Source organism: Ovis aries, chromosome 1 (genome assembly GCF_016772045.2).
Source record: "Ovis aries strain OAR_USU_Benz2616 breed Rambouillet chromosome 1, ARS-UI_Ramb_v3.0, whole genome shotgun sequence".
Classification (NCBI taxonomy): domain Eukaryota; kingdom Metazoa; phylum Chordata; class Mammalia; order Artiodactyla; family Bovidae; genus Ovis; species Ovis aries.
Window position 1 is genome coordinate 23385275 of NC_056054.1, and position 24908 is coordinate 23410182.

General features: G+C 42.0%; 1 protein-coding gene across 2 annotated transcripts in view; it reads right to left on the bottom strand.

Annotated features, from left to right (window-relative positions):
• Positions 1-24908, bottom strand: part of AGBL4 (AGBL carboxypeptidase 4) — a 1492749-nt gene that overhangs the window by 362547 nt on the left and 1105294 nt on the right. For both annotated transcript variants that reach the window (XM_060408815.1, XM_060408814.1), the window contains exon 6: positions 6332-6371. In XM_060408815.1, the coding sequence (XP_060264798.1) occupies positions 6332-6371 (40 nt within the window). The remainder of the gene's footprint in view (positions 1-6331; positions 6372-24908) is intronic.

Sequence of the window (24908 nt, forward strand, 5' to 3'; positions counted from 1 at the left end):
AGTCAAAATAAGGGCAAATACAGATTAAGATAGCTTCCCATGGACTCTCACTAAAATAGCTATTAAAGGATCCACTTTAGTAAGGTAACAGGAAAATCTTGAGATGTAATTAATAGGAGAACACAAAAATGTATAAGCTGTGTGAGTGAGTGAGTGAGTGAAGTCTCTCAGTCATGTCCGACTCTTTGCAACGCTATGGACTGCAGCCTACCAGGCTCCTCCTTCCATGGGATTCTCCAGGCAAGAATACTGGAGTGGGTTGCCATTTCCTTTTCCATATAAGCTGTGTAGGAAAAGTCAAATGGGTCATCATCATCATCATCATTGCTTTTCTTTTTAGAAAAAGTTTAACTTAAAAGTCTAAACAATACTAATTAGGTGGTGACAGGGCTGTATTTAATAGGGAGTTAAAGCGTGTTAGTGGAGGCAATGGAATTCCAGTTGAGCTATTTCAAATCCTGAAAGATGATGCTGTGAAAGTGCTGCACTCAATATGTCAGCACATTTGGAAAACTCAGCAGTGGGCACAGGACTGGAAAAGGACAGTACTCATTCCAATCCCAAAGAAAGACAATGCCAAAAAATGCTCAAACTACCGCACAATTGCATTCATCTCACACGCTAGTAAAGGAATGCTCAAAATTCTCCAAGCCAGGCTTCAGCAGTATGTGAATCGTAAACTTCCAGATGTTCAAGCTGGTTTTAGAAAAGGCAGAGGAACCAGAGATCAAATTACCAACATCCACTAGATGATTGAAAAAGCAAAAGAGTTCCAGAAAACATCTATCTCTGCTTTATCGACTATGCCAAAGCCTTTGACTGTGTGGATCACAATAAGCTGTGGAAAATTCTGAAAGAGATGGGAATACCAGAGCACCTGACCTGCCTCTTGAGAAATCTGTATGCAGGTCAGGAAGCAACAGTTAGAACTGGACATGGAACAACAGACTGGTCCCAAATAGGAAGAGGAGTACGTCAAGGCTGTATATTGTCACCCTGCTTATTTAACTTCTCTGCAGAGTACATCATGAGAAACGCTGGGCTGGAAGAAGCACAAGCTGGAATCATGGTTGCTGGGAGAAATATCAATCACCTCAGATATGCAGATGATACCACCCTTATGGCAGAAAGTGAAGAGGAACTAAAAGCCTCTTGATAAAAGTGAAAGAGGAGAGTGAAAAAGTTGGCTTAAAGTTCAACATTCAGAAAACGAAGATCATGGCATCTGGTTCCATCACTTCATGAGAAATAGATGGGGAAAAAGTGGAAACAGTGTCAGACTTTATTTTGGGGGCTCCAAAATCACTGCACATGGTGACTGCAACCATGAAATTAAAAGATGCTTATTCCTTGGAAGGAAAATTATGACCAACCTAGATAGCATATTGAAAAGCAGAGACATTACTTTGCCAACAAAGGTCTGTCTAGTCAAGGCTATCGTTTTACCAGTGGTCATGCATGGATGTGAGTGTTGGATTGTGAGGAAAGCTGAGCGCTGAAGAATTGATACTTTTGAACTGTGGTGTTGGAGAAGACTCTTGAGAGTCCCTTGGACTGCAAGGAGATCCAACCAGTCCATTCTGAAGGAGATCAGCCCTGGGATTTCTTTGGAAGGAATGATGCTAAAGCTGAAGCTCCAGTACTTTGGCCACCTCATGCGAAGAGTTGACTCATTGGAAAAGACTTTGATGCTGGGAGGGACTGGGGGCAGGAGTGGAAGGGGACGACAGAGGATGAGATGGCTGGATGGCATCACTGACTCGATGTACAAGAGTCCGAGTGAACTCTGGGAGTTGGTGATGGACAGGGAGGCCTGGTGTGCTGAGATTCATCGGGTTGCAAAGAGTTGGACACGACTGAGCAACTGAAATGAACTGAACTAAAGCATGCTAAAGCTCTTTCTGTGGCTGAAAGAATGACTTCAGATATTTTGAATAACTTCAGACTTTGTAAAAAAAAAAAAGGATAGTCAAGTATATTTCCAAAAAGTAAACAGTTAAAGTTAGAAACAAAATCTGTAGCATTAAAATCTAGAGATGGGGTAAAAGATAGTAATATATAAAACATAATGTATTCTGGTAGTTCAGATGGTAAAGAATCTGCCTGCAATGCAGGAGACCCCGGTTTGATCCCTGGGTTGGGAAGATGTCCTGGAGAAGAAAATGCCAACCTACTTCTGAAGTATTTAATGAGCAGAAAACCCTGGCAGCCTACAGTCCATGGGACTGCAAATAGACAGACATGACTGATAAACTAACATTTTTCACTTTCACCTTCAGTCCAAATTAAGTCAAGGCAAAAGAAAAAAGAAAATAAATGATAAACAGAAAGCACAAATATGGCAGTAGAAATATGTTCAAATATATTTGTACTTATAATAAATGTAAACAGATTAAATTCACCTGTCATAAGGCATGGATTATTAGATTTTATTAATAAGAAAAGATAATTGTATTTTCAAATGATAAACATAAATGGGACAAAGTAAATGATATCTCCCTACCAACTATGAGACAATATTAAAATTAAGATTTATTGTAAGCAAGACATGGGGTTAATGCAGATTAACAGTGATAGACAAATAGTATGGTACAGAAAGCTCAGAAACAGATTCTCTATATAGGAAAACTGATATTTGACAGATGTGTAACTGCTAATAAGTGGGAGAAAGGATGAACTAGTTATTACATGGTATTGAGATGATGGGTTATCCATATGTAAATAAGAAATTAAATCCCTAACTCATATCATACACAATGTTCAGTCATGTAAATGAGATAAATATCCACATGTGATATAAAACTTGACAACTTTAGAATACAGGAGAATATGATATTCAGGTAGGGAAGGATTTCTTAAATAAGTCACAAAAGCAAAGCTCATAAGGCAGTATTCACATATTCAACTATGCTAAAATTAAAAAAAGAAACTTCCATAAATCAGAAAACACAAGCCATCATCTTAAAGAAGATATTTCCAATGCATATTAAGCAACAAAGTATCAATATGCAAACTAATAAAGAATTAAAAATCAGTGAAAAGTAGGAACCCAGCAGGAAACGGACAAATGATATGAAAAGTCAGTTCACAGAAGAAACCAAAGTGGCTAATAAACATATGAAAAGGCATTCAATCCCACCAGTAATCAGGGAAACACATATTATAAAAACGGTGGTGGACTTCCTTTTTGGTCCAATGGTCAAGAATCTGCCTTACAATGCAGGAGAAGTGGCTGGGGAACTAAGATCCCACAAGCTTCAGAGCAAATAAGCCTAAGCACGGCAAGGAGAGGGTCCGAGCACCGCAAGGAAAGATCCTACATGATGCAACAAAGATTCTGTGTGCCCCAACTAAGACCCAGAGCAGTCAAATAAACAGATAAACAATTAAAACAAATAAAATCAATGGCATAGCATTTCACATTTATCATGACAACCAGTAAAAATTTATAAGTTTGATGATTTCAAGTGTGGAGGATTCAGAGAAATGGGAACTATTGTACTTTGCTGTTGTTATAGCTTGAAGTATAAATTTGTTCAACTATTTTAGAAAAAAACTGGCCACTATATAGTAAATTTGAAGATGAATATAATCAGTAATTCCTCTCCAAGTTATATGCTCAAGATAAATTCTCATTTTTATGAATAAATGGCCCTAGTAGCATTGTTTAAAATTGCAAAAAAATGGAAATAATCTAAATCATGATCAATAAAATGAAAAAAAGAAATTGTGATAGAATTATAAGTGAAATTCTATATAGCAGTTAAAAACAATTGAACCAGAGCCACATGTATCTATGTGAATTAATCTTTACAATATAAGAAGAGGAAAAAGTACAGAATGACATTTATAGTGTGACATCATTTATAGGAATTTGTAAAACAATGCCAGTTATACCAGTTATACATTGCATTTATTACGGTGGTTACCTATTGGGTGAAGGGGGAGACATGCAATCAGTGAGGAGTGCAGGGAAGTCTCAACTAGATCTATATTTTTTAAAATAGGGAACTGTGTAGCAGAGATGGTACAACATTGATATGATAAAACCAAGGTGTCTGGTGGGGGAGGGCAGTAAATGACTCTTCCTTTTATCTCTACTCTTTTCTGTATATTCACAATTATTCACAATAAATGAAATAGTTTAAAGAAGATAACACAAATTTTCAAGTCTTCCAAATTGCCAGCCAGTATTTCTGAAGGCTGCTAGTTGATGACAAGCGGCAGCATCAGACTGCAGTTCTGTGTTGAGAATGGTCTGGTGAGGAGCGCAAACAAGCTAGCACCTCCCACTGGAGCTCCCAGAGAGGTGGCATGCCCCGTGCTAGCTCCTGGTGCAGTGGGGAGAGGGGGTGACTTGGAAAGTGAGAGATAGTTACAGTAGTGATTTTGACATGGACTAGAGCTGTCTAGATAACACATGGTCTAGTAATCCTCCCTAACCTTTCTGAGGCATGATACACATGGACAATATTTGTCAGGCACACTGGCGTAGAGGCTACTACCCTGGGGGCTCAGTGTCCCCGTGACCTATCTGTACTCCTGGGATGTGTGGATCGGTATCGCACAAGTGCATATCTTACAATACCACACACACGTAGCCTGTTGCAGTACTGTACACTTGCGTGACACAATACGCCTTTTGAGAAGATTTGACCCAGAAAATAATCTTTTCTCACCTAAAAGTAGGGAACATTGTAAACCATTACAAACTCAGGCGATGTTTAACAGTTTGCCCAAAAGGAGTGCACCGAGAGTCACAGCTATTCTGCTGGAGTTTGTGCCATAGCAATTAAGAACAGAAAGAGCTAGCGCAGAAGAAATGCAGTTAACAAGAGTCTAAAAGTTTCCTTCTCAAGCAACTGAAGACAGATCAGGAACCCTCTCCAACTCACATGTCAGCATCTTATCAAGCTGTGACCAGATGGGACTGGGATGTGAAAGCAGGCAAACTAGGTCAGCATGCGTGGGGCAGAACAAAACACAATCACGAAGGAGAGCAACTAACCAGACCAGACAAAGACAATCCCTTACCAACGCCTCAGTGGGAAAGGATCGGTGTGTCACCCAACAGCCATTTTAGTTAGGTTAGCTCATGACTTGGAATTTCTATAATTATATACATGCTAGACACAGTTCATTCTATGGGTTACATTGTACATTTTCAAACCAGTTCATCTTTGTTCTTCTAAAGTCTCAAGTTCAAGGAGCTCTATTAGGAGGACTATAACAGGGTCACCTGAACTGGGTAGATCCAACTTACATTTGTAATCATTGTTTTACACCTCAGTTACATAGATAGATAACCAGCCTCTGTGCTGAGATACTACCTGCAAAAGGCAATTTCTCAGTCTCCTTGTAAGTGAGCCAACTGGCCCTGGATACAGTAACAGGCTGGGTGTAAGGCAGGGATGACATGGCACAGCTATGTAGGTTAATAAATACTGAAATATTTCCATATTTGTTGGCAATTAGCCACTCCTAGAGCACCCCTCCCCCGCCAACAACCCATGTGATCACGCTGTCATACCAGTATTTTTCCCAGAACACCATCTCCCAGTCCAGTAACCAAAGTGTTAATGCCCAGCACAGGAGGGAGTCACCAGGGCTGTTAAATATTTTGAATATTACCAATGGATAAAGACGAACCACCACACCCACTCTTGAATGTTCATTGCTGGCACCATCGTCCCTTTGGATTCCAAGAGAGAACAGCATCTCTTGTTGGCCAGTTTTGCTTCAAGTTCCCAAATCAAAATAAAATAACTTCTGATAGACTAAACGCTCACCTTCTCTCCAGGCTAGATACCAGTCTTGGGGGAAGAAAGAACTTTTTAATCCAAGGGCCACAGCTTTTTGGGGGGACTTGTCCTCCCTAAAGGTGAGTGACGAAAGTCACCGGAGACAAAACCTGATCACTTGCCCAGGCTGGCTTTTCTCCATGAGCGGTCTTCCCTTCATTTCATGCCATTTACAAGGCAGCTTCCCCATTCACCATGATTTTAACATTTCTCAGGAGACTAGAACACTCCCTTAACATTTGGATCCACTGAGGGATCTGGGGAGAACTTGGCCCTGGAATAATCAGCAACATCATAGTATCACCCTGCCATATGCAGAGTCAAGAGAAGGCAGCACAGAGGTGGGGAAGAGAAAAGAAACTGCCTGTGGGGGTAGAGGACAGGGGGAGAAGGATCATCCCTGATGCAGGAATTCTGCTGTTGAATCAGGGAGCCAAAGGAAGAGGACACAAATTGCATTGGGATAAGCAACCGGGCGTTGCTCTGGGAAACAAGGGAAAAGGCAAAGCAGAAGGGCCACATCTACTCACCGGGGCTGGTTATCGTCAGGAGGTCGAGCTGCCGCTGTTGCTGCAAAGGAAAACACATTGTGAGAGAACTGATTTAAGCCAGAGTCAAACTTGTTGCTTAGGGGTCAGGGTGGACATGCAAGGGGGATGTTCAGACATGCAGAGCAGGGCACGCTGTGGAGAAGGTGATGGTCTCGTGGTTCCACAGAGAGGCCTTGCACGCTAGAGACCAGGAGGGATGGATGGCCTTTCTGGTCAGAGCTGTCAAATTCACCTATACTAAGGGAAAATGATGCCCTGAGAGGAATGTGGCTTACCTATAGCCACAAAGAAAGTCTCTTTCCAGACTCCCAGCCAAGGCTCATCCCTCTGGACCAGGCAGCCTTAGATTTCTCCCTGCGTACACTGGCTATCCTGGTTAAGTGGCTGATACCCTGGCAACCCTCTTTGCCTTGTCCTTAGTCACTGTCAGCCTCCTTTCTAACCATGATACTCCCAAGGGTTGGTTTATTTATTAACTCTGCTCAACAATGCTATGACAGTTTCCATTACTGATGATGAAACCATTCCTTCTCTAACTGAATCCTCATCTCCTTGTGCCATGCAACATTCATAGAAAATAATATCTGTCAGGTACACCAGGCACTAGATGAAGCCGCTCATGTTTGGAGGCAACTGGCCCTGACCCTAAGGGCTGAAGTGATCAATATCTCAGTAGGCTTACCACCCCCCCTCCACCCCGCCGCCCCGCCCCTGCATCACACCACACCTATGGGGAAGCTAAGTCCTGAACTAGATGTCATGGGAACCTGGGGGTGGAGAAGAAGGCATTGGAGGCTGAGGATGGGGCAGCGGTAAGTAACTCTCTTAAAGACTTGTTTTTTTAAATTAATTTATTTAATGGAGGCTAATTACTTTATACCATTGTAGTGGTTTTTGCCATACACTGACATGGATCAGCCATGGGTGTATACATATCCTCCATCCTGAACCCCCCTCCCACCTCCCTCCCCATCCCATCCCTCAGGGTCGTCCCAGTGCACCGGCCCTGAGTGCCCTGTCTCATGCATCGAACCTGGACTGGTGATCTATTTTGCATATGATAATATACATGTTTCAGTGTTGTTTTCTCAAATCATCCCACCCTCTCCCTCTCCCACAGAGTCCAAAAGTCTGTTCTTTACATCTGTGTCTCTTTTGGTGTCTTGCATATAGGGCCATTGTTACCATCTTTCTAAATTCCATATATATGCGTTAATATACTGTATCGGTGTTTTTCTTTCTGACTTACTTCACTCTGTATAACAGACTCCCGTTTCATCCACCTCATTAAAACTGATTCAAATGCATTCTTTTTAACAACTGAGTAATATTCCCTTGTGTATATGTATCACAGCTTTCTTATCCATTCATCTGCCAATGGACATCTAGGTTGCTTCCATGTCCTAGCTATTGTAAACAGTGCTGCGAGGAACACTGGGGTACACGTGTCTCTTTCAATTCTGGTTTTCTCGGTGTGTATGCCCAGCAGTGGGATTGCTGGGTCGTATGGCAGTTCTAGTTCCAGGGTTTTAAGGAATCTCCACATTGTAAGACTTAAGTCAGGATTCCTTAAGCCTCTGTCAACCTCTGACTCTTTCCTACACTTGATTTTCCATTAATAGCAGTTTTCATTAATATGTATTTTTTTTTCTTAAAAACGGGTTTTAACAAACTTCACTTTGAGAACCATTGCTTCAGGATGCACACTGCAGAAGCTTCTGATTATCTGGTATTTCATCCAGTGGGTCCCTTGGCGTATTTCACCACACCTGCATTTCCCTCTTTATCTTGCCTCTCCCCTAGAATGGCTCCTTGCAATTCGGCTTCAGCAGAAAGGAGAAAGCAGCAACACTTTTTGAGTACCAAACATAGGCCTGGCGAAGGACCAGGCACGAGACCAGGCACTTTGATGTGTCATTTCTTCTCACACTCTTGGCAAACCTGCGGGGCTCGTACTGTGCAGCAGAGGGACAAGCATTCAGATAGGAGAAATGATCTGCCTGAGACCACATCTTCGTTAAATGAGAGAGCTGGAATTCAGTCAGTTCTAATCCTGGCTTGATGGTTCAAAGCAAGACAATGCACATGGTAAATCACTCAGCATGATGCCTGCCAATTAATAGATGCTTAATAAAAAGAGCTATTTTTTTATTGAGGCTTTGTTATTATTATAGATCCCATGACCCTTGGTTTATAAAAGCTGCCTCGTCCTTTTCATAGAATTATTGATACCAGAGCTCGAAGGTCATCTAGTCTGACCTGCCCCTAGGATCGGAATTTTCTCTACAATGTCCCCACCAGTTGTATAAACAGCTTCTGTTTTCTCCCCTTTCCTGATAGGGAACTCATTTCTTAACAATTAAATTTAAAAAAAAATTTCTTTCGGCCATAGCGCATGAGATGTTCGCCCTCCTTGACCAGGGATTGAACCTGTACCCCTAAACTGCCCCATTTTGAGCAGGGTTAAAAGCTGTTTCCTTATAAAATCATTGTTGCTTTGGCCTGTGACAAGTTTGGAGATCTGAAGAAGATCTGTGTCATCTTCTCTCCTGGTTAAATATTCCCAGTTCTTTCATCCTTGCCTTATAAGGATGGTCTGAAGTCTCCTGGCCCTTGTGGTCCCCTACTCTTCCATTTACATTTCATCTCTCCTGGTCAGAACCTCTTTAAGGTCTCTCTACCCCTTGCTTTAATGATTTCTCAGGGCCCTAAAAGCAGGTCTGTATCCTTTCAGAGTCTTCTCAATCACACATCCCTGTTTTCCTGCCAGCTCATAACTCATTCCAGTTGACATTTTCAAGCAAACAATGCAACTCCAAGATGTCACTGACCTATATTGTGAGCACATATCCTCGTGCTGAAATGAAACACACACCCACACATGAGAGCTGGAAGGAATGCTGGAGCCAGACTGCCTTCTTTCCCAAACACGAAACCAGGCTAGTAGTACGATCGGCGCAAGCTGCCTTTGCCAAGGCCAGCCTGTAGGCTTGGCCCTTCCCTCATACATGAGGAAAGAATACAATGTGTCCTTCCATTTTTCCATAAGCTTGGTTTTACAACAACCACCCTTAGTGAAAGAGATCTGTTTATATGGAAAGTGTCTAATCCTCATCTCTAAATGGTGATTCAGTATCCGGGGTCCAGCAGAGAAAAAGGGAAGAAAACCTGAGAGGAGCAGAAATAGACCTGGCCTCGCGTCCTAACTCCTCTCTGTGGTCTTGCCTAACTTACTGCGTGTCTCTGGTCCTAAACTTCACACCTTAAAACGAATGAGTGAGGCTGAAACACTGGCAGGGACTCTGAGCAAAAAGCAAATAGGCACTGTGCTTGCGGGCTCCCTCTCCTGGTATAGAGAGTTCTCTGGGAATTCCTGTAGCCAGGACCCTGGGGGCTCAAATGATAGGATTTAAAGGAGAACAGATTTTAGGCTGCCTTCACACGCTGCCACTTCAGTGCCTGTACGTGTCCCTCACAAGCTGAGGGAAATCTTAAGGGCCCGGAACAGCTATTACACAGTAGCCCTCAGTGAGCATGCTAAACTCAGCTGAACCATTCCTGGAATCCACATCATCCTTTCAAACCCCCGTGCCTTTGCTCGTCCTAGTCTCTCCAAACTAATCTCTTGAGATCTTCACGGAGCTCCCTCCTCATGTCTCAAGACCACCATGAGGTCTTCTTTGCACGTCAACTCCCAACCTAACCCCTTCCTCTCCTTTACTCAGAACAGAAGATTTCACACTGTATTCCTTCGATGTATCTTGTAAAACCTCCCTTTTGTATCATGCCCTGTCATAATTACTGGTTTCCTTCTCTGTTTCTCTCATGAGGTCCTTGTTTGAAGACAAGACTATGTCATTTCATCTGTATATTTCCAGTGCCCAGCAGAAAGGCTGAAAGGAATGCTTGATGTCCTCTAGTTCAAGTGATTCAACTATTCCATTATTCCCTCTACAACCCTCCTGAGAGATGTGTCAGCATGGAAAGGAAGCATGCCCTTTCCTGTAAAGGACTTTCCCTCTGTCGTGGCTTTGGGGTTTCCCACCTTTATGATTTTTCTCCCACCATCTCTGCAGCCATATTATTATCTATCCACCTCCCCTGGAAACCTTCCTTCCTTTACTCCCATGCGCAGGATCACTGTTTCTCCTAGACCCCTACAGCTTCTTCTGTCTGCGCCCCTCCAGGGGTGATGAATTGAATCTAGCCTGGTGACGAGCCCCTTTAACCTACAGCTCACAGACACGTGTGCACCGCCTAGTGGCCCAAGAAGGTAAGCGTAGACTACTGTCTTAACAGGTAGCTCTTTAGACAAGATTGTAGTCTGCATGTCCTATATGCAAACAAAAACAAAAGTATATGTTCAGGAATCACCGCGCAACAGTTTTAACCTAAGATACTAAAATATCCAAATAATTTCCTCAAAGTCTTTCAAAAATGAAAGGAATACAATGGAAGAGGAAATTTTAATCATAAAAGTGTGCCTAGTATTTAGGTTCACCAAAGGAAACTGGCATTTATTAAAATAGACAACTGACTTGTGAAATTTCACCAATAATATAAATTAATTATATAAGAGGGGAGCATGGTAGAATAAAGAATCACCAAATTATGTTAATTAGTTACCAACTGAGAGACACAAGGACCTTTTACATGGAGATGATACATTACCTACCTGTCTGGATGGTAGAAAATGCAATATTAGCTGGAGAAACATAGCTAGCTAGACAGCAGGTTTGGTAGACTGACAGGGCCTGCTGGCTGAGGGCTGTGCAGCTGAACCACTAGCTAACCATAAGCTACCGTTCCAGGAAGGCAGGCCCTTCATACGCTAGTGGTACTCTGTGTATGTATGTGTGTGAGGAGGGTAGGGGGACGTTCCTCCTCAGACAAAGGAATTCTACACATACACTGAGGGCAATGTGCCCAGGTGTGTCTGGATGGTATTCCACGGACTCCTGGAGGAGTGTGGGTATGCCAGGGTTGGATCAGTGGTGCTGTGCAGACTCCTGACTATGACCCTGCATCCAGCCTTTCTTGGTAAGAGTAGTGCCTCTAAAACATTCAGAAGAAACCCACTTCTGTGTTCAACCAGTGTGTGGCAGATGACACCAGTCATGACTCCAAAGAGACCGTGCGAACTGAAGGTCCCAAAGTCTACAGGAATGATCTCTAAATTTGGTGGGACCAACAATGGCAGGGGCATCCACAGTGGCTGCTAGAGGAGCACACACAGCATGTGTACTCCAGGAATCATCCACATTCCCCAAGGGATCCAGTGGGAGCTGTTTTGCCAATACAGTGTCCCTTCATCTCTGGTCACAGTTGACAGCTCCCAGGGTAAAAAGTACTGAAAGATTGGTCAACTGGAGACCTCAGCCAAACACTGTGGATCTTTTGTGGATTCAATTATTCTCAATAGAAACTATTGTTGTCCTACATTGAAGAATCTATCTTTAAAATATTTGCAATAATAAAAACAACACATGCTTATTTTGGTCATTTTCCAAATTTCCAGAAAATTCAGAAAGTAAAAGAGAATGAAATCTCATCACTGGAAGAGAAGCGCCATTATCATTTTGGTGTATTTTTTTGTCATCTTCTTTGCTTGTGTCTATTTAACAAGGTCATATTTATATATAACAAATGAAGCACGTTTTAATCTTGTGCACCCTTATTTTTTGTCCCAGGCTGAGTCTTTATTTTGAATTATAAGAATGTAAGTCACATATCATTGTTCAGTCACTCAGTCATTTCCAACTTTTTGAGACCCCATGGACTGCAGCACGCCAGGCTTCTCTGCCCATCACTAACTCCCGGAGCTTGCTCACACTCATGCCCATTGAGTCGGTGATGCATCCAACCATCTCATCCTCTGTCATCCCCTTTTCCTTCTGCCCTCAATCTTTCCCAGCATCAGGGTCTTTTCCAATGAGTAGGCTCTTTGCATCAGGTGGCCAAAGTACTAGAGCTTCGATTTAAGCATCAGTCCTTCCAGTTAATATTCAGGGTTGATTTCCTTAGGATTGACTCTCATATATTTATTGCTATAAATAATTTTAGTTCTTACTACTGTGACTTTGTTTCTAGTACTTTTTTCAGGAAAGGTGGTATTAGTAAGACAGTGGAAAACTACTTGGTTATTCTGTCGCAGGAGGCAGCAGGCAATAACCAACCTGAAAGATACTCTTCTTCATATCTGAAGCCCCTCTCATCGCAGTTACACAAAAGATTTTGTAGAAAGAGCTTCAAACTCAAAATCAGACAGACAAATGTTATGAATCTTGATTCTATCATCTTATAGCTGTGCTATCTAGGCATGTTTACTTAAGCTAGCTGTCAATTAGGTATCCCATTCATAAAAAGAGTATAGACCAAGCTCCAAGAGTTTAACAGGAAAGAAGCTGAGAGAAAGAGGAAGAATCATTCGGGGCAGAGGGCGGGGCGTGGGGTTAGGGACTTGGAGGTGCCAACAGGTAGAGTGGGAAGCACAAAGGTTGGAAGCTAGGATTTCTGAGGGCTGCTCCAGCTGTGCCCAACTTCAGGCTGAGGCTTTGGGCTTCTCATCATCTGGTACCTTAGCCTTTTACAACAGCCTCTTAACTGGTCTCCCTGATTGAGTTTTGCACATTGCTGCTGCAGCTGGTGTGAACTCTCTGGAATCACACCTTAAAATTCACCAGGTCGACTACGGAATAAAGTTTAACCCTTTAGTTGCTGTTGGAGGGTGTCTATGGCCCAGCTCCTGCCTTCTGTCTCCCATTCCATCAGACTCCGAGCTCTGACCATGAGAAGCCACTTCCAGTTCCCCAAATTTGCTATGCTCTCACCTCTAGGCCTTTGTTCTCTCTTTTCAGAACAACAGTCTTGTACCCAACCTCCTTTGCCTGGCTAACCCCTACTGGTTCAGCTCTCCACTCACACGCCACTCTTCTGTAAAGGCTTTATTGACCTGCCAAGGCTGGGCTGGATCTTGTCCTTAGCCCCCTGGGCTTTCCCACGAAAGCACCGTCACAATGCCTCTGCTGGTCTGCTTACTTCTCCACCTTCTCCCCTGTGTGATCTCCCTGAGGGCAGGGCTGTGTCATCACTAGTGCGCTCCTCTCAAGGACTAGCCCAGTGCCTGACCGGTACGTGATACTCACTAAACATCTGCTGGTCACCGGCTACCAAGATGCTGGCTAGAGAGAAGGTCCTACTGAACTGATTGTCAGGAAAAGTCTTTAGCTTTATCCCCTTCCCTCCCCAAAGACGTGCACACATTGGCCCCGTAATTTTCCTCAAAACCCTATTTCTGCCATGGGGACCTAGGGATTAAACCACAGAGTATCTGGCCTTTTTCAGCTGGATGGGTAATTATGAGGCTACGTTTAAAAATGGACTTTTCATTTTGGTCACGAACTGCATTGCAATTACTTCTCAGAATGAGAAGGGGACATGGTGTTCCAGGAGCTCAGGAACAGGCTTCATGTGTGGGGTTCTGCTTGGTGGAAGAGAATAGGCACTGATTATGTGTTCTGTTTTGCTTTTTGCATTTCGTGCAGGATAGCTATTTGGGGGAAAAGTCAGTCTGTCATGGCATAGGCTGGAGATAATTTAAATAAGAGCACAAGTAATCTCTGTGCATTTTCCTGCCACTCCAGAAACCAGCCAATGTGGGGAGGACCGGGGAATCCACACTCTCCAGAAAGGGGAGGTCACAGGAGCATGGGCACACATTTGGTTTCATGGCTCAGAACCCTCTTTTCCTTGTAATCCCCTTCCTATTCCATTCTCCCCTTCACCCAGCCAGAGTCATTTTCTAGGGCTCTCAGGCCCCCTCCCTGCCTTACCCTAAGCAGAGCCTGCTCCCTGTAAAGCATTTCACGTAGTGCTCACTTCTCCCTAAACTGACCACTTCTGATCTCTCCTATTCCAGTCTAGCCTGCACACTGACTGCAGGACTAATCACTCTAAAGTTAAATTCGATCCTTTCTTAGGATAATTTAATAATCCTGGTTGCATTCCTCATAAATACTAGATTTCTTAGTTTAGCTTTCAAGGACAGATGACAAATATCCACAAGCTCTAGGTGTCATTTGAAAAAACAGTTTTTCATATTTGGAGAACAAACAAAAAGTTACCTATTATTTCCAGAACCAAACTTCAGACAACAAAGATAGGCCTAATCACATGGGTCAGTCTCACATGTAGAAAATGTGGCAGGAGGAAGACATGGGGAGAGCCAGTCACCTCTCTGAGGAAAAGGAGCAGGGATTATGAAAGTCTGCAGAGCACTGTCTAAAGCACGGAGCTCAGGCCCACATCCCATTGAAGCGGGACGCTGGCCGTCTATTTGCCTGACCCTTCTGTATGCCACCATCTCACCTGTCCCCGACCCTGCCTTCTGCCCTCGATGCAGTCCCCTTTCTACTTCTCCTCATGCTGAACAAGTGATGTGTGGCACAGCTTCCCTGACCATACTGGGACTTCACTCTTTGACTCTTCATTTGTTTATTCATTAATTTAATAAATGGCCATGAAGCACCTACTCTATACCAGGCATACTGCTGCCAAGAGGACAAGAAAGACACAGCCTCTGTCTTCAAAGAGACAGCTAACAGTGACGTGGAGAAGACAGACATATATAGCTAATAGCGAGGTGGAGAAGACAGACATATTAAGCAAATAATCATATAATATGAATTAATGTCAGTTATCGTAAGTGCTTCAAAGAAAAACATGTGGAAAGGTACGTGACCAGGGTTCAAAGTATTCCTCAAACCTCACCAACCCAATGGCTGATGGCAGGATGCCTCTCGTAAGCATCCACCAAGTCCACTACCTTCTACAGGAACCTGAGCAATGGCTGAGTCTCCACTGCCCTTTTGCGCACCTACTCCCATCAGGATAATAAAAAATACATTAGCCTTTTACTCGGGGAGAGAGCGAACATCACTCATGGCTGAAATAGAATCTCATGAGTAGGGGTTAAATTCAGTGGGAAGCTGAGTGGGGCAGCGGACAAAAGCTAGGGTTGCACAAGTGGGATTACTTCAATATATTTCACTGAGTAGTTTCTGCTTCTGTAGCTTCCTGTTATTGGAAAAGCCAGGCACGCAAGTGGCTTTCATCCCCAGGGCAGCTCAAAGGAGCATCTGAGTTCAGCCTCTGGCAGCCTGCACAAAAGCAGGGCAAGTGGGAATGGAGAAGAGCATATGAAAGTGCAGAGGCACCCTGAAAGCAGGATTAGCGGCAGCAGAGGCTGGAGCGACTCCATTTGCTGAGCATTTACTCTGTGCCGATCCTTACCACCTTCTGAGGCCAGCACTGCATTGTTACCCATGTACATAAATGAAGAAGCTGAAGGTCAAGAGGTTACATTACCTGCTCAAGGTCACAGCTGCTATTGGAGAAACGTATACTCGAACCCATACTGTTGGTCTCTGAAGATTATACCCAGGTAGCTGTGAGAGCACTGGGGTATGAGAAATGCTTTTGGTGATCCCCAAGTTTCTATACAGAGGTGCAGTAGGAGCACCTCTGTACAGTAGGCAATACTGGAGAGTTTGCACTCTGGAGAGTAGGCAATACTCTACCACCGAACAGCCTCTGCCCACAGGAGGGTGGGAGAAGCTTCAACGTAAGTGTGATGTTCTGTAGTTTTCCTTCAGTGTTTACAATTTGAAATTCTATATTTACCTGTACTTATATTTGATCAATGTCATTCCCATTATATGCTAAACTCTACAACAGAAAGGACAGAGTTGAGCTTTCCTGGCAGAGTGGACTCTGTTTAAATATGTCTTAAAAATCATATGTGGAAGGCTAGACCAGGTTTTAGAAGAGGGCTAGATAAACAGATGAAACCCTGATTCCTACTGGAGATAAATGATACATATCCCATTCTAAAACCCCAGCAAGTCAGATGGGGGCTTGTGCTGGAAGACTCCACCCTCCCAGCTCTAGAGGAAAGACCCACGCATCAGGAAAACAGTGAGAGGAAGGCTGTTCCAGCCGCGAGTCAGAAGATTTCAGGCCAAGACAGACTGCTTCTTCCCTACCTTTGCCCCAGTAACATAAGGCCACGTGGGAACCTGGAAGAACAGACATGGCACAGTGATGGTGCCGCTCAAGGCTGGAGAGGATGCCTGCAGGACTGACCGAGGCCCACCCAGGGCCCCTCTGGGCCCATAGCATCTAAGCATTGATTTAACTGTGTCTCTTGTTACAGTTAGGGTTGGGCAGGAGACAGAGGAGACACAGGTTCGATTGATCCCCTGGGTTGGGAAGATCTCCTGGAGTAGGATCTTGGCAACCTACCCCAGTATTCTTGCCTGGAAAATCCCACAGACAGAGTAGCCTGGCAGGCTATAGCCAATGGGGTTGCAAAGAGTTGGAGGTGACTGAACACGCACACCCATGCAAACTAGAGTCAGCTATTTACATATTGGTCTTATTTTTCATTCCACCTTTACCTCCCCTACCTCCATCTCCTCCCTCCTGCTTTCTCCTCCAAGGTTAGAGTTGAGTATTTTCTGTGTTGGGTGTTCTCACTGTACCTGATTAGGACCTGAGGAAGTTTGTTACAGATGTGATGTTTTGGCTTATTATCAGACAAAGTTACGTATCTGGTAAGTTTTCTTTTTATATGTTTTAGGTTACAACTTTCCTTTTGTAAAAATCAAACTTCAGGGTTTAAAAGATAAGCCTCTTTGGCCTTCAGCTGATCCTTCAGATTATTCTTTATTTTGAAGGTCACCATGATCCCGTGTGAGTGAGGCTACCCCACAACACAGCTTCCTGGAATGTCAGAGCAAGGGGATTTGGAAATCATTTGGCACAACTCCCTTATTTCAAAGAAAAGTACACTGAGCCTATAGAGGGAGAGGGGGCTGCTCAGAGTCATCTGCCACGTAGTTCTGCTCTATTTGCTCATGTGCCTCCTTCAACAGAGTGGAGAAAAGGGATGTCTGTATCCCATTCATGCCTAAAAGAGCATAGATGCTCAGAGGGGGAAAAAGAAACTGATAAGGCAACTAAGAGAGTGAGGTGAGCGTATGGAGGCAGGGGGGCATTTGGTTAAGAACTTGTTTTGAGTTCTAATGTCTATTTGATTCAACTGGTTTTAATTGAGGTGTTATCAGGAGGACTTCCTTCAGGAGGTGGTAATTGAAATGGCCCTTAAAGATTAGAAACAAGTAAGTTACTTCTCACTGAGAAAGTGAGGCAAATCAACTTATCTTTGACAAAGGAGGCAAGAATATACAATGGATTAAAGATAATCTCTTTAACAAGTGGTGCTGGGAAAACTGGTCAACCACTTGTAAAAGAATGAAACTAGATCACTCTCTAACACCACACACAAAAATAAACTCAAAATGGATTAAAGATCTAAATGTAAGACCAGAAATTATAAAACTCCTAGAGGAGAACATAGGCAAAACACTCTCCGACATAAATCACAGTAGGATCCTCTATGACCCACCTCCCAGAATACTGGAAATAAAAGCAAAAATAAACAAATGGGACCTAATTAAAACTAAAAGCTTCTGCACAACAAAGGAAACTATAAGCAAGGTGAAAAGACAGCCTTCAGATTGGGAGAAAATAATAGCAAATGAAGCAACTGACAAACAACTAATCTCAAAAATATACAAGCAACTTATGCAGCTCAATTCCAGAAAAATAAATGACCCAATAAAAAAAAATGGGTCAAAGAACTAAATAGACATTTCTCCAAAGAAGACATACAGATGGCTAACAAACACATGAAAAGACGCTCAACATCACTCATTATCAGAGAAATGCAAATCAAAACCACAATGAGGTACCATTTCACACCAGTAAGAATGTCTGTGATCCTAAAGTCTACAAGCAATAAATGCTAGAAAGGGTGTAGAGAAAAGAGAACCCTCTTACACTGTTGGTGGCAATGCAAACTATTACAGCCACTATGGAGAACAGTGTGGAGATTCCTTAAAAAACTGGAAATAGAACTGCCTTATGACCCAGCAATCCCACTGTTGGACATACACACCAAGGAAACCAGAACTGAAAGAGACACATGTACCCCAATGTTCACCACAACACTGTTTATAATAGCCAGGACATGGAAGCAACCTAGATGTCCATCAGCAGATGAATGGATAAGAAAGCTGTGGTACATATACACAATGGAGTATTACTCAGCCATTAAAAAGAATACATTTGAATCAGTTCTAATGAGGTGGATGAAACTGGAGCTGATTATACAGAGTGAAGTAAGCCAGAAAGAAAAACACCAATACAGTACACTAACACATATATATGGAATTTAGAAAGATGGTAATGAAAACCCAGTATGTGAGACAGCAAAAGAGACACAGATGTATAGAACAGTCTTTTGGACTCTGTGGGAGAGGGAGAGGGTGGGATGATTTGGGAGAATGGCATTGAAACATGTATAATATCATGTAAGAAATGAATCGCCAGTCTAGGTTCAATGCAGGACACAGGATGCTTGGGGCTGGTGCACTGGGATGACCCAGAGAGATGGTATGGAGAGGGAGGTGGGAGGGGGGTTCAGGATCGGGAACTCATGTACACCCATGGCAGATTCATGTTGATGTACGGCAAAACCAATACAGTATCGTAAAGTAAAATAAAGTAAAATTAAAAAAAAAATAAAAAGAAAAGGTGCATGAGGAAATTTTAAATTGGTGGTGGATATTTTTATTATCTTGATTGTGGTGATGGTTTCATGGGTGTACGTACATTTGTAATATGTGTAGCTTCCTCAATTTGATTCTATTTCAATCATACCTATGATTCTATTTCAATCATATCTCAATAAAGCTATTTAATAAATACTGCAAAAAAAAAAAAAAGAATGGCACAGGAATCTGAGTTGGCCATAGGCTCTGCTACCCTCTGTGCCTAGGAACTAATGAGTCTCTTTAATTTGACATCCAGTTTTTAAGACTACTAGGGCATCTCTCTGAAATGCTATATTCTGTTTGTTCCTTTACATATTTGGTTATTGAATATATAACACTGATCCCCAATAATGGAAGATGCTTACAAGAAGAGAATCAAACAAAATTAAAACACATACAAAAAAGACACGGAGGAATAGAAAAATAAGGAGAAATTATATGATGCTAGGTGCAAGGTCATCAGACTGATTATATTCAGACTGATCATATTCTTTGCAGCCAAAGATGGAGAAGCTCTACACAATTAGCAAAAACAAGATGGGAGCTGACTGTAGTTCAGATCGTGAACTCCTTATTGCCAAATTCAGACTTAAATTGAAGAAAGTAGGGAAAACCACTAGACCATCCAGATATGACCTAAATCAAATCCTTTATGATTATACAGTAGACGTGACAAATAAATTCAAGGGATTAGATCTGATACACAGAGTGCCTGAAGAGTTATGGACGAAGGTTCATCACACTGATCAAGACCATCACCAAGAAAAAGAAATGCAAAAAGGCAGAATGGTTGTCTGAGAAGGCCTTACAAATTGCTGAGGAAAGAAGAGAAGCTAAAGGCAAAGGAGAAAAGGAAAGATATACCCAATTGAACGCAGAGTTCCAAAGAATTGCAAGGAGAGATAAGAAAGCCTTCCTTAGTGATCAATGCAAGGAAATTGAGGAAAATAATAGAATGGGAAAGACTAGAGATCTCTTTAAAAAAATTAGAGATACCAAGGGAGTATTTCATGCAAAGAAGGGCACAATAAAGTACAGAAATGGTATGGACCTAACAGAAGCAGAAGATATTAAGAAGAGGTGGCAAGAATACACAGAAGAACTGTACAAAAAAGAGCTTCATGACCCAGATAATCACAATGGTGTGATCACTCACCTAGAGCCAGACATCCTGGAATGCCAAGACAAGTGGGCCTTAAAAAGCATCACTATGAACAAAGCTAGTGGAGGTGATGGGATTCCAGTTGAGCTATTTCAAATCCTAAAGGATGATGCTGTGAAAGCGCTGCACTCAATATGCCAGCAAATTTGGAAGACTCAGCAGTGGCCACAGGACTGGAAAAGGCCAATACTCATTCCAATCCCAAAGGAAGGCAATGCCAAAGAATGTTCAAACTACCTCACAATTGCACTCATCTCCCATGCTAGCAAAGTAATGCTCAAAATTCTCCAAGCCAGGCTTCAACAGTACATGAACCGTGAACTTCCAGATGTTCAAGCTGGATTTAGAAAAGGCAGAGGAACCAGAGATCAAATTGCCAACATCCACTGGATCATCGAAAAAGCAAGAGAGTTCTAGAAAAACATCTACTTCTGCTTTAGTGACTATGACAAAGTCTCTGACTGTGTGGATCACAACAAACTGTGGAAAATTCTTCAAGAGTTGGGAATACCAGACCGCCTTACCTGCCTCCTGAGAAATCTGTATGCAGGTCAGGAAGCAACAGTTAGAAATGGACATGGAACAATAGACTGGTTTTAAATCAGAAAAGGAGTACATCAAGGCTGTATATTGTCACCCTGCTTATTTAACTTATATGCAGAGTACATCATGAGAAATGCTGGAGTGGATGAAGCACAAGCTGGAATCAAGACTGAAATATTAATAACCTCAGATATGCAGATGACACCACCCTTATGGCAGAAAGTGAAGAAGAGCAAAGGGCCCCATGATGAAAGTGAAAGAGGAGAGTGAAAAAGTTGGATTAAAGTTCAACATTCAGAAAACTAAGATCATGGCATCTGGTTCCATTACTTCATGGCAAATTGATGGGAAACAATGGAAACAGTGAGAGACTTTATTTGGGGGGGGGGGGCTCCAAAATCACTGCAGATGATTCATCATTGCAGCCAGGATGAAATTAAAAGACGTTTGTTCCTTGGAAGAAAAGCTATGATCAACCTAGACAACATATTAAAAAGCAGAGACATTACTTAGCCACCAAAGGTCCATCTAGTCAAAGTTATAGTTTTTTCAGTAGTCGTGTATGAATGTGAGAATTGGACTGCTAAGAAAGCTGAGTGCTGAGAAATTGATGCTTTTGAACTATGGTGTTGAAGAAGACTCTTGAGAGTCTCTTGGACTGGAAGATCAAACCAGTCAATTCTAAAGGAAATCAGCCCTGAATATTCATTGGAAGGACAATGCTGAAGCTGAAACTCCAATACTTTGGTCACCAGATGTGAAAAGCTGACTCAGTGGAAAAGCCCCTGATACTGGGACAGATTGAAGGCAGGAGGAGAAGGGGATGACAGACGATGAGATGGTTGGATGGCATCACCGCTCAACAGACATGAGATTGAGCAAGCTCTGAGAGTTGGTGCTGGACCGGGAAGCCTGGCATGCTGCAGTCCATGGGGTTGCAAAGAGTTGGACATGACTGAGCGATTGAACTGAACTGAGGTATAAGGTCACAACTCAGAATTCACATCCTAAGATACTCTGCTCACTGGCCCAAGGTGAGATACAAATTTGACTTTCAGCTTTTCAGCCACCTAGGCACAGTGGAAAACTCAGTTACAATTTTGTAACCAGTGTATATACCAAGGATAAAAACAAAACCCCAAATAAAACAACTGAATGACAGCATCTCCATTGTTCCTGACTTCACATCTGAGGAAATCTCTTCTAAGAGTCCTTAGAAAGGGGATCTTGAGGTGTAGTGGATGATAGGAATTAGCCAGGTCCTGCAGTGACATATCAGCAGAGCTGTATTTGGAACCAGCAGAGCTGACTCCCGTGATGCTGTTGAATAAGCCCTATGGAGCACAGAGACAGGTGAAATGTGGTGGTCAGGAGAGCCCTGGAACCTGGATAAGAAGACCCATGTCTGTGCCATGGTTAATAGCAACAGAGAGGCATGAGCACAAATCCTAGCCTGTCACTCACGACTCTGCAGCAGCCCTTAGAAGAGTTTTTTAATCTCTCTCATTTCCGCATTTCTAATATGGGGGTAAGAGGAGTTTTAAAACCAGAATATAATTTCACTCAGAGTTTTTACAACAAACATTGCTGTATTATGGAATATAATATAAAATACTCATGTCTTTTTTGAAGAGAAATGATTCTATAAAACATTAACATTTCAGATTTTATGAGGATTAAGATCACTCTTCCCTACTTAGGTAGAAGAGCTCGGAGGTTCTGACTTCACAAAAGATCTTATTACATTCAACTAAGTGTTTAATAAAGTTTTTCTTTGGTCCCCACTCTTCTTCAGATTCAGCAAGTGTGCAAACTTGTTCACATGTGCCTGTGCAGAAGCATGGTTAGGACTGAGCGACACAATGAGCCAGAGGCACGTGCTTCGGCCCAGTCTTGCCAATTTCTTGCTGTATGAGCTAATAATTTTAATAATTTATCTTCTTTGATTGTGTCTCCACCACCTACTAGCTAAGTGACCCTGGGTAAGTTGGTTAAATACTTTCAAATGGGTTCAGCAACCCATCTACTAGTAAAGCACCTAACCTACACATTTGTCATATAATCTCTGGGTAAATGACACTTAGCCTGGTAAGAGTTTTATTTTTAATTCCAAGACTGCTTGGAAAGCCTTTCCTCCCCCCTGTCTCTATATGTGACTTCTCTATTACATCATCACCTTCTGGAAATGTTTTGCTCTCCCAGGCTGGGTTAGGTGCCTCCTTCAGGCCTCTCAGCACCTTGTACTACCCTTGGCCACAGACGCTATCCCTGTGGGTTGCAGTCATCTGTGAGTCAGCCTGCTGTGAGAGCTCTTGTGGGCAAGGACGCTGTGTGACTCAGTTCGGTACCTCCAGCTCCTACCACTCTACTTGGAACAGAGCAGGTCTTCAGTCATGTTTGCGGAATTGCATGAAACTGGAGTTCCTGTGAAAAATATCATGACATTCAGGATAAAACTCTGGCATTGAAAGTGAGGCAACATTAATCTGTGTTTCTGCCCAGCCAGAGTAATGCCTCTGCAGGATGTCAGAGTTATATATACTGCAGGAAGTACAAGTGCCAGGCCATAACAGTCTATTTTCTGCATTTGACTGGCTCTCCTGGAAGCTCCATTCCACGCTGATTGACCACGACTTTCCATAAGAAATTGCCAGCTTGATTGTGGGGAAAGAATCCAGATCTAATTGTTCTTTGTAAGCCTGGGACAGAAGGTATTATTGCTTGAAAAATGGAACTGTCTAAATTAATTTTCCTGAAACAAACATCTTTGCCAAATAAAAGCAATGCATAATAACAAACCATAATTAAAAGCAAAATGATACCTTTTGTTACTTGGGGAAAGCAAATGTGTTCACTAGAAAAAAAAGACCAAAATGTGATTTTCTTGGAATTCTAGGGACACATCTTAAAGCCTGATGAGAGGGGGGTGTGTGTGTGTGTGTATGCATGCTCAGGAGTAGAATGGGGTGGGAAGAGGTATCTCTGTTTTTTTTGTTTTTTGTTTTTCTTTTCTTTTCCTTTTCTTTCCTTTCGCTTTGAAAAATAAGCATCATTCGTGATTGCTTTCTGAACAATGCAATCAGAATATTCTCATTGCACTTTTAATAGATAGGAACTGGAAAAGTGAGGGGAGTTAACACTTGTAGAACTACCTTATTTTCCCTTGCCCGATTTTCCTAATGTATTTTTAAATTTATTCTAACTTTATATCTATATATATGTGTGTGTGCTTATGTGTGTGCATGTATGTTTTTAAACTGATGTTTTCTAGAAAATAGTTAATTAAGATGTAAAAACTCTAATTTTACATCTACTACGCAACAGATGCTTTATTTATGTTTACTCATTTCATCCTCATGACACTCTCATAATGCAGGTATTTAACCCCCATTTTAGAGACGAGGAAATTGATGCTCAAAGAGGTTAAATAAATGCCCGAAGTCACAAAACCATTAAATTAAATGATGGCACTAAGATTTAAACCACACTTCTGACTATGAAACCCATGTTATTAAAAGCACTGAATCCATAATATATAGTATCATTAAATAATAATATTAATAATATAAAAATATAAAAATATATACAAAAACTTGAGATCTCAACAGCCACTTCCACTTTTTCTGTGCTATTTGGTAGTTATTGTCTAAATATCTAAATAATGTGTGGATAATAATTATACATGAAACAAAGATGTAATCATGGCACAAATACAATTTTGCTACTTTCAATATTCTGTTATTTTTAGGTTATATTATATCATAAGAAGTTTTCAAATAGTATTACATAGTCATTATAAATGTTATTTTAATGACTTCATAATGTTCCACTTAGTGAAAGTGAATGGTTTACTTAAATATAGAACATTTGGATTGTTATTATTTTGCTATTATAAATGACATTACAATAAGCCCCTTCCTGCATACAATTTTTTCCTTCATTTGGATTAGATTATCTCTCTGGGATGAATACCCAAGAGTGGAATTACTGGGTCAGAAAACATGTACCTTTTTATTACTCTTGATACCTGTTGCCAAACTGCTTTCCAGTAGGGGCATTCCAATTTACATTCCCATGAGAAGTTTTTGAGATAAAGATTTTACTGTACCTTTGCCAGCATGGGGGATTACAACTTTTAAAATACTTTTTGTTAATGTAATAGTTATCATATGGT